Source organism: Centroberyx affinis, unplaced genomic scaffold (genome assembly GCF_046629955.1).
Source record: "Centroberyx affinis isolate AG114_WGS23_722 - 3 ecotype Tasmania unplaced genomic scaffold, CSIRO-AGI_Caff_v1 ptg000483l_1, whole genome shotgun sequence".
Taxonomy (NCBI): Eukaryota; Metazoa; Chordata; class Actinopteri; order Beryciformes; family Berycidae; genus Centroberyx; species Centroberyx affinis.
Genome location: NW_027279140.1, coordinates 306,827 through 322,803, shown reverse-complemented (window position 1 = coordinate 322,803; position 15,977 = coordinate 306,827). Strand labels below are relative to the sequence as shown.

General features: G+C 41.4%; 2 protein-coding genes across 3 annotated transcripts; both read left to right on the top strand.

Moving 5' to 3' along the window:
- The first annotated feature begins 390 nt into the window (after window positions 1-390).
- Window positions 391-9,938, top strand: sgms2a (sphingomyelin synthase 2a). Its single transcript, XM_071517277.1, has 6 exons — window positions 391-473; window positions 5,013-5,507; window positions 6,273-6,390; window positions 6,931-7,084; window positions 7,706-7,872; window positions 9,209-9,938. Exons 2-6 carry the CDS (start codon window positions 5,059-5,061, stop codon window positions 9,392-9,394), a joined length of 1,074 nt encoding a protein of 357 aa, XP_071373378.1. The 5' UTR covers window positions 391-473; window positions 5,013-5,058; the 3' UTR covers window positions 9,395-9,938.
- A 1,346-nt stretch (window positions 9,939-11,284) lies between these two features.
- cyp2u1 (cytochrome P450, family 2, subfamily U, polypeptide 1) lies at window positions 11,285-15,889 on the top strand. Of its 2 annotated transcripts, XM_071517283.1 has the most exons (6): window positions 11,718-11,837; window positions 12,211-12,283; window positions 13,094-13,744; window positions 14,095-14,256; window positions 15,048-15,215; window positions 15,330-15,889. In XM_071517283.1, exons 2-6 carry the CDS (start codon window positions 12,256-12,258, stop codon window positions 15,509-15,511), a joined length of 1,191 nt encoding a protein of 396 aa, XP_071373384.1. In that variant the 5' UTR covers window positions 11,718-11,837; window positions 12,211-12,255; the 3' UTR covers window positions 15,512-15,889. The 2 variants fall into 2 exon arrangements, with proteins under 2 accessions (XP_071373382.1, XP_071373384.1); XM_071517281.1 differs by lacking the exon at window positions 12,211-12,283 and having other exon boundaries at window positions 11,285-11,837.
- Window positions 15,890-15,977: the final 88 nt, after the last annotated feature.

Sequence of the window (15,977 nt, the reverse complement as noted above, 5' to 3'; positions counted from 1 at the left end):
GATAGGATACTACTGCCAGTATTTATGGTTATCTTTAATAGTAGTTATAGTTTTTTTTGCCATATATATGTGTCCAAAATGAAGCTCATCAGCGAAGCTAGAGCGGAATAATAAATTATCGTGTTATTGCATCCAAGTATTAGGCTTTAATTACAGCAAAGATGCGGGTTGAAGACTGCAGAGGATCACCTACTTAAAAAGAGCAGGTTATAGTTACAGGGCGATGCTTGTGTTTATTACAGGATAGTTATATTGGAATGACAGGGGGGCTGTTTGGATGTCAGGAAGGCTGGATATAGAGGCTGGATGGATATGAGCATCTGGGCTGCTGGGAGGAGCGCTCCCTCATAGACGAGCGCTACAGTCGCGTAATGTAGCAGTACAGCCTGAACACGGATCAAACAAGAAGCAACAGCAGGGATTCAAGGAACTGCAACTACAGGAAGAGATACCAGGAGGCCCGAGGAAGGCAGGTAGGATGCTGTAAACTGTGCAACATATGGATCAAGAGACAGAGAGAGAGACAGAGAGCATCCTCACACTGATATGTGTTATACAGTATGTGCTAAATGGAATAGAGGTGGGATCATTATGTGAACTGTAATAGGCCTGTAGCCCTTCGATTTTATACTCTTGATCACATTTAAGTTTTCTGATCAGTCTGTTGCCTACAGGGAGTGAAATACTCTGTGTATCTGGATTCTAGATAACATGCATCAGTCTTTCCACAGGCAATGCTGTTTTCTGTTATAGGATATGTTTTCCTCAATATTCAGAGGCTACAGAAAGTTTTGTATGTCTCATTTCAGACAGGCCGGAAGGAAATAATTAGTATGGGGCACTAATGTGTTTATGGTATGATGATCTCATTTCAAGGCAGCATTTTCAATAAAACTGGTTCTATATCATCAGCATCATAAACGTGACAGAGAGATGAAAAGGCATCTCAACACAGCACAGCTGGTGCATGTAGCCTACTACTGCATGTAAGATCTAAAAACTTCTAATGCAAAGTGCAGATTATTTCTAAATTATGTATGGACTATAGTATACAGACTGCACATGCTAGTGATGCTGATGGTCCTTGCTGTAATTCCATTATAGTAATCCAGCTGTCAGTTTCTAATTGTAATAGCTTTGACTGCATGTGGAGAGGGGTTTAATTAGAGGACTCCCATTAACCTGTTGCCCCACCCAGTAGCCACTTATGGAACATGGTGTTTAGCACTGTGTGGGGCCATGCTGCTCCCCAAATGTAAACTTGGAAGCCAGCCACACCGCACACATCATATGTGGCGGGGCTGCCGCCCTGTAATATTGGAGGCTTGGGAGTCTCCCAGTCCTGAACCTGACATTATTGCCAGTATCCACCCCATGTGGTTATGGCACCCACAAGAGTGTAGCGGGGCGGCTCCATGCACAATCTGACCATCTGGGCCTACTAGACTACAGACTGTACAGACTGTGTAATGCAATGTAATGTGTGTCTTTTCAGGAATGCAACAACATTTGATGTTTAAGTCAGTAAAGATGGTCTTTGTTTATTCTGATGAGCAGATTTGGACAGTGAGCCAGTAGTGTCCAGTCAGTTGGAATCCAATACAGGAAGTGAACATCATTCTGACTTCTACAGAGACACAAGATCCTACATAGGAAGGCACAGACATCTGATGGAAATGTGCTCTTCTTTGCTGACACTATTTGACATGAGATGATATAGGGGGTCAGGGAATACTTGAGGATAATGATGATGACTAATATACTAATGCTGCTGCTGCTACAACAACTACTACTAATCATAATAATAATAATGGTAATAATAATATATCCATCCTCATCATAGATCTTTCAAAACTTTAGGAAAGAGTCCTTTGCAGATGCACAAAAAGTGCATAGTGCAAAAGTGCTATACAAACTTGTGTTAAACATTTCAATCAAATCTTCCTTAGTAACACTATTTGACCATGCAGTTTATATTTTGAGCATCTGTAACCTGTAGAAATGTAAATTAATCATTTACTTTCCTAAACATGAAGTAAACATTCCACTCCAAGTGCCATTTTTCCCTTAATTGGCTCTAAATTAAAGGACTAGGTCTAGGTAGGCTCTTTAGATATGCTTGAGATGAAGGGCTATACAAATAAATGAACTTGAACTTTTAACTAGAAAACTAAAAACTAAACTAAAGCTAACAAACACACTCTGAAAAGTAATTCAACCAAAATTGAATTAGAAAGTGGAACTGAAACTAAATTAGAAATAGAAACTGAATTAAAAACTATAATAACCTTGGTCCCAATCCAGGACTTTTTATATTGAGCACATCCACAATGCGTACTGAACCAAATGATATGTTTTTTCACAAGTTTCTACATGTGCAGATCTATTTTGATCCAATATAAATGTAAACAAAACGGATTAGGGTTTTCAATGTTTTATTCATCGACCTTTTCATCAGCATGACTTGAATTTTATCACTCCCATTCAGTGACAGATGACAGTACATGCTGTTTGAAGGCTTGTTTCACAGCATAGCATGTGTCAGCCCCTCTCTGTGATGGCCCCAGTTCCTACAGGGCTGGGCCACTTCTGGTGTGACTTATTTTTAACCCTCCCTTTGATGACGGCGATCCACTCTGTGCAAAAAAGAAAATGAGTGGACAGCAAAGGAACCATGTTATTATCAAGGTCCCAAAATGGCGTCAGTGTCCTCGTTCCCCTAGAGTAAAATACAGCCTTCATGGCAACTGGGTGGCTTCTCTGGAAATAGCTTTGGGCGAGCAAAGACGGCCAAGCCATCCATTACTGTCTGTGACCATGTGGAATAGGTTTTTCTGCCAGTTTTCCATCACCACCCATCCCTGTAGAGCACTGGTTGCACTGGCTGGTGGGAAAATAGAGTGTACTGTACACTAGAGAGGAGGAGACCAGTGGAAAACTAGCCTAATGGAGACACTCTGTTGACCTCCCATGTACAGTATACACTTAGCGCAGTCTCACGGTGAACACTGGAAAAGAAACACAGCTTCCATCTCCTGTGTACTGTAGATTACTGCCACACTGATTTATCATAGTATGGACGAATATAATCAAGAGAACCTTGAAAATATGGACAATAGAAAATAAGGAATTCTCTCATAATTAAATGTAACTACAGGATTCCAAACCCCCAAAAGTAAGATTCTATTGATAGAATGACATGTTCACAATCTCTCACAGCACTGATGCAATTTCCATCCTATTCCAGCAATAGAGTGACTTGCCCTTAGATGTCAGTGAAATGGGTAGAATCACAACATGGGGTATGACTGACCACACAGTTGGAGAGGGAGAAGGAACATAATCTCCCTAACAACATAAGAGACATAATATTGCAATAGACTAATACCATTTGTCTGCTCTCTCAGATCTTATTTGCCATCTTGGTTAGTATTAATATACCTAATAGAGCTTTGACCTGCCTAAAGTCTGTCAGACGTTGTGGTCTGTAGCCATCCATCAGTTACATAACAGAATGTGAATCTGCTATGAGTTAGTCAGAGGGCATTCTACCATGAGCCTGTATCCAATGCAATAATGTTTTCCTCAAAAATTGATTCTGAGGAAATTGATACTTTCAGCGGCTCTCTTGTATACAGACACTCTCTATTTCTATCCCATGCTTTTCTCTAGTGCCGAGTTTGTCTCTAAGTAAACATACCATTCTGTATGTATCCCAGATGACATTTATTGTGATGCATTGCGGGGCTGATGGGATACCCTCAAATCCATTAATGGACCTGTTATAGGGGCTAGAAGCCTTTCAGACATGAAAGAATTGAAATGGTCATTGCTGCAGAGCTCTCTCATGTCATTAACTGAGAGGGGCTCAAAAACAAAAATTGTGTGTTCAAACTACATTATAATTGCCCATTGTCAACTTTGCTCATATTCTTGGTATCAGTTAATTACAAATCATTACCTCTGGCTTCCAACAATATTTAGTTTAGTTTAGTTTAGTTTAGTTTAGTTTAGTTTAGTTTAGTTTAGTTTAGTTTAGTTTAGTTTAGTTTAGTTTAGTTTAGTTTTGTTTTGTTTTGTTTTGTTTTGTTTAGCCTGCTGATGACATTACATATGAACACATCAGGACTGAGGTGGAAGGAACAGGGACATGGTTATGAGGCTGTTAATTACAAACTGTTTTTGAAATTTGAAATGTAGTATAGTGAAGGAAATAAAAGATATCTTTCAAAACATACATTTTAGTAATGAATCAAAGGCAATATGTATCATTGCCTACGTTATCAATCATCTATTGTACTATCTAGTTTGTGTGTGTGTGTGTGTGTGTGTGTGTGTGTGTGTGTGTGTGTGTGTGTGTGCGCGTGCTGGCCAAGTGGCTAGTATTATTGCAGTGTCATTAAGCAGCAATGTACCAAACCCACAGAACACGTTGTTTGTCCACAAAGAGCAGCTTTTTCACTTCAACAACCTGAAACAGAAACAGGCATGAAGAACATGCAGAGGTCTGGAAAAGACCACAACTGTTGAGGACAGAATCAGAAAACCAAGAGAAAGACTTTTCAAGGCCCAAAATAAGAGTCTGGTTCAACTTTCAAACAGGAAAACTGTCCCAGTGATTCTGGTAAATGTCCAGAGAAAGGAAAATGTAAACACACAAAGCTTCAACTCATACAACCACATCTAGAATAGCTTGCTGCTATAAACTCAAACAGAGCAATTCAAAATAGATGTTTCAGCCAATAGAAAATCTATAAAAGCTCCATCTCTTGCTTTGCTAATCCGGTGGATGAGGTGGAGTGGAAAAAAATGTAAACATGACAAGTTCGTCTCCTGCCTGTTTCTCATCATTGTGATTTGACGTCCTGAATGCAACCATCAAGCTGTTTTCTTATCTACTTTTCTTTTTACTTTTGCAAGTGACAACAGCAATATCTGTTGATGTCATCTAGGGACTGATGGAGAATTCCTTAACTTCCCTTACTTCAACCTGTTGTTTCCTCTTGTGGCAGTCTAGACCCAGAGGAGCAGACTTCTGGGTGGACAGAGCAGGCACCCATGGCATCACCGGAGCTTGTGGATGGGAGAGACTCTGCCGCTGATAATCTGAACCCTGGAATGGAGGGTGGCGCTCTGCCCAGCAGCGGTAAAAGCTGTCCCGTCCACACCCCTGGCACAGAGGACACCAAGCGGGGCTTCCGGAAAGGCATAGGGAGGCACAATGATTACGTCAAGATCTCCGTGCCTGAGTCCAAGGGTAGTCGTCTGCCCATGGAGTGGTGGAAGACGGCCATCGCATTCTTTTACGCCGCCTTCAACTTGGTCCTGACGACGGTTGTCATCACGGTGGTCCATGAGAGGGTCCCGCCCAAAGAAAACAGCCCGCCTCTTCCTGACAAGTTTTTTGACTATATTGACAGGGTCAAGTGGGCATTTACAGTGACAGAGATCAATGGCATGGTCCTGGTGGCCATCTGGATCATCCAGTTGTTCTTCTTCAGATACAAGTAAGAATCTTTTGGTGATACCTGTAGTGCAAGTACTTTTATTTTAGCTTAATGTGATGTCAAAGTAACATTTTCAGTGTATTTCCATAAGACTCTCTTCAAAAAAAACATCTGAAAATTGAAAGAAGAAAATTTTATTCCAATCAGACAAATAATTATGTACAATATTTCCTAAACTGAAAATGCACATCACATTCCAGGAGTTATTTTGTGATGTAGTGTTGTAATTTACTTTTTTGGTGTATCCACTTTCATCTACTTCTGCTTCAGTTTCCCAGAGCTGACACCAAAATCTGATGTTTACCGTTGATGTTCTAGATAGCTGAAAATGTTTCTACTTTCAAAGTCCATTGTAGCTGCACTGGAAATATCTCAAAGTGTGAGTGTCAAGTCATCTAGATTTGGCAAGTTATCTGACGGAATAAGAAAAATATATCACCAAACAAACTGGGTCCAGAAATGCAAGGCACACCGCCAATAGCTGTTTTTTAACAGTACAGTGTTTTAGGGTGGATTTTTCCTTTAAAATGCAGCTTTATGTAATCTGCACAGCAGATGCTATTCTGTAACAAAACTCCAATGGACCAATGGCCCCCAGGTTTGACAGCACTGTGATCCATCCCACAGTGCACTGCATATCCAGTATTTTGGAGCTGTCTAATATTTGAGTAGATGTTGGCCACTCCATAAGAAGTTCTGTATAAGCAGGAGGCCACAATGTTCATGCACTTACTCCACTGGGCTTCTCACATTGTCCATTTGCAGGTCAATAGCAAGCAGGCGGTTCTTCTTCCTGATTGGCACCCTGTACTTGTACCGCTGTGTCACTATGTACATCACCACCCTGCCTGTACCTGGCATGCATATGACTTGTGCACCTAAGGTGAGTAGCATGCTAACATCAGAGTGGGCATCAGCTGTGGTTGCTCAACCATGTGCTCTTGTGCAGCCTCTGGGACTCATTTTGCACAGCCATGCAAGAGAGGCAGCTATAAAAAAGCCATTTTGACTTTTACTGCCTCAGGACACCAACAATATTGAGGTGCATCAGGAGTTTGATCAAAAATATGTGCTCCTGGCAGTTGTTTTCTGGGTTGTGCAGTGCAGAAAGATCAGATGCTGGACATTTTAATAGTTGCTTTTGTTCCCAAGAGTCTAAAACGCCTCAGACAGTGTATGAAACTCTTTATCTACCTGGAAAGAATAAGTTATCTTCAGTAATTTAAGCACCAAGATTTGGTCATGTCTAGTTGATGATCCCTGTTAAGCTGTTTGTTTTACTTCCTCACGTCACTCTTCTCTCTGTTCAACCGCATATTTGCCTGATTCCTGTCCCTATCTCTCGCCATTTCACATTGTGTTACCACTGATCCAATCTGTAACCATTTTTCCCTTTTTCCTTCCAATACCACTTCGGTTTCAGCTGCATGGAGACTCACAGGCAAAAATACAGCGTGTTCTGACGCTGATCTCAGGTGGAGGTCTGTCCATAACAGGCTCCCATCTCATGTGTGGAGACTTCCTCTACAGTGGACACACTGTCATGCTCACCCTCACCTACCTATTCATCAAGGAGTGTGAGTAGTAAAATCAATGTTTGTATTACTTGATGTTAATTGATTTGACATTTCCATGAATTATGTATGAATTATATTAAATTGTAATATTTTGATGTAGAATCTAGATAATGAAACTAAACCCAGCTGATCTATTTTTGGATTAGATTGAGGAGATAAAGTGATGCATTGACATTTTAAATTGTTAGCGTGACCCTCTGGCTCACCCCCTCCTGTGTCCATCCAGATACTTGCAGGATACAACTGGCAAGCATTCCCATCATTCTCACTTTTTTGTCTTTTAGCATGCTAGTAATGTCATGGTGACAGCAGAGATTACCAAACATTTTAACATGATGACAGAAACAAGATCATGGCTGGCTAAAAAAAATACAAAACAGATTTTAAGAAGTTTTTGTTCTCTGAAATTTTAACAATACGTAAATTTGGATGAGATTTTACAAGCAGAGGTTGGATTGTGTCAAGTAGTGTTTTTTTCGCCATATCTGTGTGTATCAGGGAATCCTCCTGTGCTTGCCTCAGTGCCATTTTGCTGACAGTGGGGATATGGACAAGAACAAACCGTATACGCATATTGTCATGAATAATCACTGCTGTCTTCCTTTCCTTCCTTCTCCCAAGACTCGCCGCGGTCGTTCTGGTGGTACCACCTGATGTGCTGGCTGCTGAGTGCCGTGGGCGTGGTCTGCATCTTGGTGGCTCATGAGCACTACAGTGTGGATGTGGTTGTGGCCTATTTCATCACCTCCCGCCTCTTCTGGTGGTACCACACCATGGCAAACTTACAGGTCTGAACACACAGCTGAACTCTTCACTTCTCTTTGTGTGCTTCTGTGTGTGTGTGTGTGTGTGTGTATGTGTGTAGGTGGGTGGGGGGCTGTGTGTGAGGGTGAAAGAGAGAAAATGAGAGCAGTCATAATTGTGTTGCAAACAAAGCTGAAGGCTCCACTCTCCGAACACAGTGTACACTCATGTAACACAGTGTTTACATGAGTCATAGTATAGTTAGGGATCTCCCATTCTTTACTGTCTGCCTAGTGACACATGATGGCTGTCTTGTGCTCAGGGGATTTGCCTCAAGTACAGCTAAAAGAGTTACATGTCAACACAAGAATTCATTGCATTTTATGTTTAAAGTAAATGGTTTTTCTGTATACTTTTACAGTAAGTGCATATATATTTAGACTGTGTGTCAAAGTCCTTGTTATTCCCAGGAACAGTCAGCATGAGAGTTATCCAGAATGGTTATCCACCCCCTCTATTGGCCAAATTGTTGAAAGACACCTGACTAGGAGCAGTTGAGTCTGGGGCTGGAATTATCATTTAAATTATATTGGATCTGTGATCATTAGTCATGTGATGAATATGTTTGGCATATTCCTCACAATTTCACAATAAAGGTGCCCAGTGTTGTACAAAGGTAGTGCTGTATGTTGTGGAAAAAATTCAAGGTTTGGGACATCAGATTGTGCCATATTATGCTAGTTAAATATCAGAATGGCTATACACTCTTCAGGCTTTATATACTGTCCCTAGCACCAAATAGAGCCCCGCCTAATTTTCAAAAAGGCAGTCTATTTGCATTGATTTAACTGTTTATAAATCACACTCTCTGTTTCTCTGGGGAATTTCTTGATTCAGGAAGCTGATTAGATGTTCTTTTCTAACCCATCCAGCTGCACTCCTACACCAACACTCAGGATGGCCCCGAAAGGCGTCAGTCTTAATAATAATGGACAATATCAATCAATCTTGAGGCAGTTTTCCCTGGCCAGATGCCAAAATTATCAAAGCTGGGTTTGGCAACTCTGAAATTCACAGTGTTTACTGGTCTCACCACTGTCTGGCAGATTAATTAAGTAAAGGCACCATATGGTTTAATTGAAAGGCCAAAATCGTGTTGCTTAGGGCCACAGAGCAAATGAATGTTAGTCCATCAAGCAAAGACCTCATCAATGAACCTGCACGCCTCAAATTAAAATCCTCAACCTGAAATGCAATATGAAATGCATATTTGCAAAAGCAAATATCAAATTACATAATTAAACCCTAGATTGAACTTGTACAATAATATGGCATCTGGTCTGTTCATCCTGAGGCTAAAACTGTGTCTTATCTTGACAGACTCTGAAATGCTCGCCCAACAACTACCTCACCAACACCTGGTGGAACCCCGTGTTCAACTTCTTCGAGAGGAATGTGCAGACATCGGTGCCATGCTCGTACAGCTGGCCCATCACTTGGCCCCCCGCCTGCCTGAAGAACCCCTGTAAGAAGTACTCCATGGTGCAGAGCACACGAGAGGAGTGACAGCACCCGCTGCTCCGCACCCCCCCACCACCACCAGTGTTGCTCGTCCATCCAAAGGATTGGTATCCATGCAGTATTAATGGTCTACTGGACAAGAACATATGGAGCCAAATGAGTGGGCCGTGTCAATGATATTGACATAAACAATCTTTCACATTTATTGTGTTTATTCTTTGAGAGTAATCAAGACGGGATCATCCATATTGTCTCTGTGCGTACTTCACCACTATAATTTATTTATGAGGTCAAACTTCTATAAATGATTTGCAGGTTTGCTACAGTATTTGCAAGACTTGATTTTAGTTCTGTTAACCCTCTCTGTATAGGCTGAGGGGGTTTACCTCAATATGATGTCAGTGTACTCAAGTCACAAGGTGCCTTAGAAATAGTGTGTTAAATGTCCGTAGGTGTAACAAAACTGCCATATTAAGTCTTGATGTAATTGTTTTTTTTCTATAAGTTTTTTTCAATTTTGTATTAATTTTAATAGCCTTGAGTGTGCGTGTAGCTGTAGTTTCAACATTGTACGGTTATATTAAAATTTAACCACATCGATCGGTGTGTCTGTTTTGCTTGGATCCAAAGGTTAGGGTTAAGGTTACATCATCAGTCTAAGTAGACCATTATGCTATAATTGCATCATGCATTCACCAACATGATGATATTATGATATTTTGGTGAATACCTTCAGATGTGCAGAATTCTATATTTCTCATATGACATCAAATGTGTTTAAGTGCCATTACCCAGATTAACAACTGCAATAAACACAGGGCTATGTGTGCATGGACTAAACTCCTATTATAAATTGTGCAGACTACTAATTTAAAATTTAAACAAAAAATCAAAATATTATATTTGCTGAAAAAATATATTTGATTAAAAACTGTTAGATTGTGTTAGATTATATTGTGTTTTTATTCACCTGTTTTGTATTTTTCACATACGTTTATTATTCTTGTCTTATTATTATTATCTTAATGTAGTATGTAATATACAGTATTATGTTCAAGTTTTAATCTTATTTGCAGTTGTGTCACATGTCCCAGCAACCAGGACTGGAGGTCCACTGGATAATTGTCTGTGCACAAATAATGGCTAAGTGTATAACAACCAGGCTAAGAAAAGAAAGGAATCTGTAAAAGATGGTTGCGCTAATGTTAAGTAAAAGTGAATAGTCTGATAAGCTGGATTTGTTTCCAAATTTAGGTTACACAGTGACATGGGTAAATTGTCTTGCCTTAAGCCCTAGCCTACTAAAACAATTGGGACAAGTAAGCTAATCAGAGCAGACATCCAACAAAACTGTCTACTTAAGACATAATACAGGCAAAATACCATAAAAATAATATTGCTTTATCATTTGAGTTTTGGGCTTGAGAACAAACTGTCTTCCGATGGTGGTCGCTCGCATAAATCTCAGCACCTTGTGAAGTAATCATTGATACATAAAAAACAGTGGAGAAAGGTCTTCCATGGTAGCCCAAAGAAAAAGCAAAAAATATTTGCATTCAAGGAACTTCCAATATGACTTTTATTTTTCTTTTTTTAAGAAATCATTGAGTCATTGGTATTGATCAACCTTTTAAGCCCCTGCATTGTGTGCAATAAAAAAGTAAAAAACCGTACTGCCTTTATATCTGTCAGGGAGGAGTTACAGCACGCTCATCTTTCCGTGTTTCGGGGGAGGAGTCAGCAAGATACCCATGGTGCCATCCATCGTCTGTCTGTCTGTTGAGGGCCGAAGGCCCTGAAAGACCCTCCGAGCCTCCGTCAGCTGGTAAAACGCACCAATCAAACAAGCCACAGTTCTACCAGCCAATAGGAAGCAAGTAACAGTACCACGTTAGTGGTTGGTTTCACAACAATACAGGAACAGCACGAAAAAATGTAGAAATTGGTTGGCTTTGTGGGGCCTTTTGTAGTCTATTAAATCGTGAATATGGGATTATATCAATAACGCTCTGAACTCCGTATATTTTGCCAAACGACAGCATGGATTTGGTATCATGGCACGAGCATCTGCGCACTTCTGTACTGTCGCCCGTAAGCATTTTAGCTTTGGCGATATTCCTGACGGTCTGTTATTCAATTCAATACATCTATAAGAAACGATGGGATCTCGCAAATATTCCCCCCGGCCCCAAACCATGGCCAATAGTCGGAAACTTCGGCGGATTTCTCATCCCTTCTTTTGTCTGGAAGATGTTTGGAAGCAGACAGGAATCAAACGTCCCCGACAAATCAACTGCAGTATCTCCTCAAGTTAGTTTGATGGAACAAGCCAAACTTTATGGTAACTTGTACAGCATTTTTGTAGGGAGTCAGTTGGTCGTTGTGCTCAATGGCTATGAAGTGGTCAGGGATGCTCTCTCCAACCGCGCTGAGGTGTTTTCCGACAGACCAGATATTCCCGCTATCACTATCATGACTAAACGCAAAGGTAAGCAACTGTAATGTCTTCCTTGCGTTAACTGCAGCTCAGCTGTTTTCCCTTCCCTGCCTATTGACAGTGACAGATGTCTGAGCGTGATTTAATTTGTAGCCTGGCTGACTTGTTTTTACGGAAGGTAAAAGGAGGGCATACTGTATATTCATACTTTTTATTTACGCCAGGATATGTCAAAACATTATCAATGGATTTGCACAAATTGTTATTGTTAAATTATTGTGGAAAGATTGGTCACGGGGTAAGGAAGAACTGAAACTTGTCATGCCAGTTGGGCAAAGGGGCGTGGTGGTGTGCGTGGTTTCTCACAAATAGGCATACCAACGGATTCACATAACACCATCAAACTTTGTGTGCCTGTCAGCAGACATAAGAAGAGGCAAACCCTCCGTTATTGGCCCTATCAAACAAGATGGGGGCACTGGAGACCTCATTTCCAGGTTAGGCATAACCAACCTAATTTTTTCCAAAATATGGTCCAGTGGTTGAAGGGCAGCCCTAATGGCCACTGAACAAATATAGAGCTGATTGGCCAGGTGGTGTTGCAATAACCATCTAATCTCCTGATGTGAAACAAGTGGGTAATGCGGCATGGAAGAAATTATTAACTTTTGGTGAAGTATGTGGAACTGGCATATCTTGTCAACTGCATAGTGTTGGTGGATGTATGCACTTTACTGAGTGCCATCTAGTTGTCTATTTTTTCTCGAGATATTGAGCTATTTATGGCATTATCTCTAGGTAACACTTTTTGTTTTCCCGAGATAACAACATTATAGTCTCATTATCTTGAGATAAAGTAATTATCTTATCTTGAGATACTGAATTAATTTATTGTGCCTCGAGATTTCCAACTCCGGTGCATCACACTTGACATGATGACAAACCGACTGACTGAAGATGCCCTGAACACTAATAGGTAGGCCTACTTCAACATTTGGGTCTGACCCAACACGCAGAAACAACAAGCAGAACATTTTCTCATTATCTCGGGAAAACAAAATTTGTTATTTTGAGATAATGACATAAATACCTTGATATCTTGAGAAAACAATGAAAATTAACTTGTTGGTTGCCACAGGAAAACTAACATTTTAAATAAAATGTATGAAAACAATGTCTTCATTGGCCTTCCGTAGGTTTTTAGATCTACATAAGGTTTGGTTAAACACCAGTTGTAAAGCATAATGCTTAGGTCTAGCCTACATTAACTATATTTAAATCACTCTTCTGCTTCGATTGAACCTTAGGAATAGTCTTCGCACCTTATGGCCCAGTGTGGAGAAAGCAGCGCAAGTTCTGCCACACCACTCTCCGAACCTTCGGCCTGGGGAAGCTGAGTTTGGAGCCTTGCATCCTGGAAGGCCTGGCTGTAGTCAAGACAGAGCTGCTGCGGCTCAGCGAGGAGTCTGGTGGCTCCGGTGTGGACCTGGCCCCTCTGATCAGTAACGCAGTGTCCAACGTCATCTGCTCGCTGAGCCTGGGTCAGCGCTTCCATCACCAGGACCGCGAGTTCGGCACCTTGCTGGACCTGATGGCACGGGGGCTGGAGATCAGTGTCAACAGTCCCGCGGTCCTCATCAACATCTTTCCACCGCTGTACTACCTGCCGTGTGGGGTCTTCAGGGAGTTACGGCAGGTGGAAGGGGACATCACGGTGTTTCTGAAGAGAATTATAGCGAGTCACAGGTCAACATTGGACCCTGATAACCCGAGGGATCTGATAGACATGTACCTGGTGGAGATGTTGGCCCAGCAAGCTGCTGGAGAGAAGGACAGCAGCTTCTCAGAGGATTATCTCTTTTATGTTATAGGGGATCTCTTCATTGCTGGCACTGACACCACCACTAATTCAGTACTGTGGATTCTGCTCTACATGGTCATATACCCAGATGTCCAAGGTAATAGTAGTGTGAGTCCATTCAATCCATCCTAACTGCTAATGATGATAGTGGGGAGGGCTATGGATTGGTCTCCATCCATCCGTACATCACCCACAATATCTCAGACATCTCCCATCAGATTTTGATGAAACTTCGGAGAATTACATCTAACAACTGTGTTGACTGACCTGATTTTAATGAACCTTGGTGAAATTATGCATTCCAGGATTTTCAAAGTTAAACTTATTGTCTGAAGAGATGTGCTGCAATTACAGGTCAAAACAAGCTGACATATTTGTTACAGATTGGCCAAGATGGGGACTGTGACATGTTTAAGGTTGCCTTTGCTTCTACTGTTCTGTTCCCAGAGAAGGTCCAGGCTGAGATTGATGAGGTGGTGGGCAGAGATCGGGTCCCGTCTCTGACTGATAAGGGCAGGTTGCCCTTCACAGAGGCCACCGTCATGGAGGTGCAGAGAATGACTGTAGTGGTTCCTTTGGCTATTCCTCACATGGCCTCAGAGACGACAGGTGAACTTAACCACACCTATGATCCCTCATTTCTCACAATCCTCTGTTACTGCACAACCTGTCACACTCCTGAGCCTCAGACAGTGATTGGACCTCAAGGGCAATAAAGATCTGCAGAGCTGAACTTTGTAACAACAACCCTCCTTACGGCTGTTTTCTTGCCTGGGTCCAGACCTTTGAATCTGCCCACTCCACCGAGTTGACTGATTCTGGTCTGGCATCGTGACATGAAACAGCGGTTTCTCGGTTGAAAAATGATCGGTCCAATGAGCGCCGGGGGGGACTAACGATTAACCAATCAGCGCCACAGGCTGGACTAATGCCATTGTCAAGCATTGTCAAGCTGTGCGCCGGAACCAAGGAGGAGTAATAACAACAATGGCGACTGCTATAGACGTTGCTATCGAGGCTGTTTACATAGACGGCATGTCTTCTCAATATCGCTTAACATCGTACTTTGTTTTTACTTCGCTCCGTGTTGTCAAAGATGCTCTATACTTTCTGAACCGTATCTGGTGTTGTCATGGCTACGCATCAGTGTCGACTTAAAATGACGTTAGATTCAGGCGGATACGTTGGTCTCTAGTGATTGGTTAGGGAAAATCGAATCCCCCTCCCCCACGGAAATCAGTTAGAGTGGCAGCGTCAGACTGAAGATGGAAATGGAGTGTAACTAGTTGACAATTCTGTCTGATATCAGGCAAGCTGTTTTCTGAGTCTGATTTCTGTGTCTGATTCATTGAAGTGATGCTGTTGTCATTTTTTCATGTTGTTTTTTTTTCTTCTGGCAGAGTTCAGAGGCTATACTATTCCAAAGGGAACAGTCATTATCCCCAACCTGTGGTCTGTCCATAGAGATCCCACTGTGTGGGACAACCCAGACAAATTCAACCCAGCACGCTTCTTGGATGATGAGGGAAAGCTGTTGAGGAAAGAGTGCTTCATTCCATTTGGGATCGGTATGTCATACTTAACCCATTATCAAAGAGCCATTCAACTAAAACATTGATCTATGAATGCTTTTTACAATTTAGTCCATCAGTTTCTAATGATTTCATCTGTATATCCCGTAGGTCGCAGGGTTTGCATGGGTGAACAGCTGGCTAAGATGGAGCTGTTCCTCATGTTTACTAGCTTAATGCAGGCCTTCAAGTTCAGGCTACCAGACGGAGTGCCTCCTCCCCCCATGCACGGACGCTTTGGCTTGACACTGGCACCCTGCCCATACACTGTGTGTGTGAGCCCTCGAACATGAAGCTACCTGGTTATAACAGAGAGATTTCCAATTAACAAGGTGCTTTGTTGCCCTGTGTGGAGCTCACAGAGTGCTAAAAAGGGAGTCTGGTGGGAGTTTGTGATGTGTGGAAATGTATGAATTATATTTTTGACTGAGTGTGGCTCTTTTGCACATGTCTAGCATTTTGAATGAAAATTGTTGAATAATTTTATCGGGCATTGTATATTGTTTTATAATGCATTTCACTGTTTTATTACAATGTTGTCCATATAATTTCCTTAATTGGGGCATTAGGGCAACAATGATTTAGAGATTTAGTCTCAGCCCTCCTAGGCCCATTTGATTGTTGATATATTTAATAATCTTGAAATGTATTTACTGCCAGGCAACCTGTCAATAAAACAGATTATCTTAATGATATTAATCATCTGAATTTATTATATTTAGAGTGTGTACATAGCATGCAGTGTAAAGTTACACACAG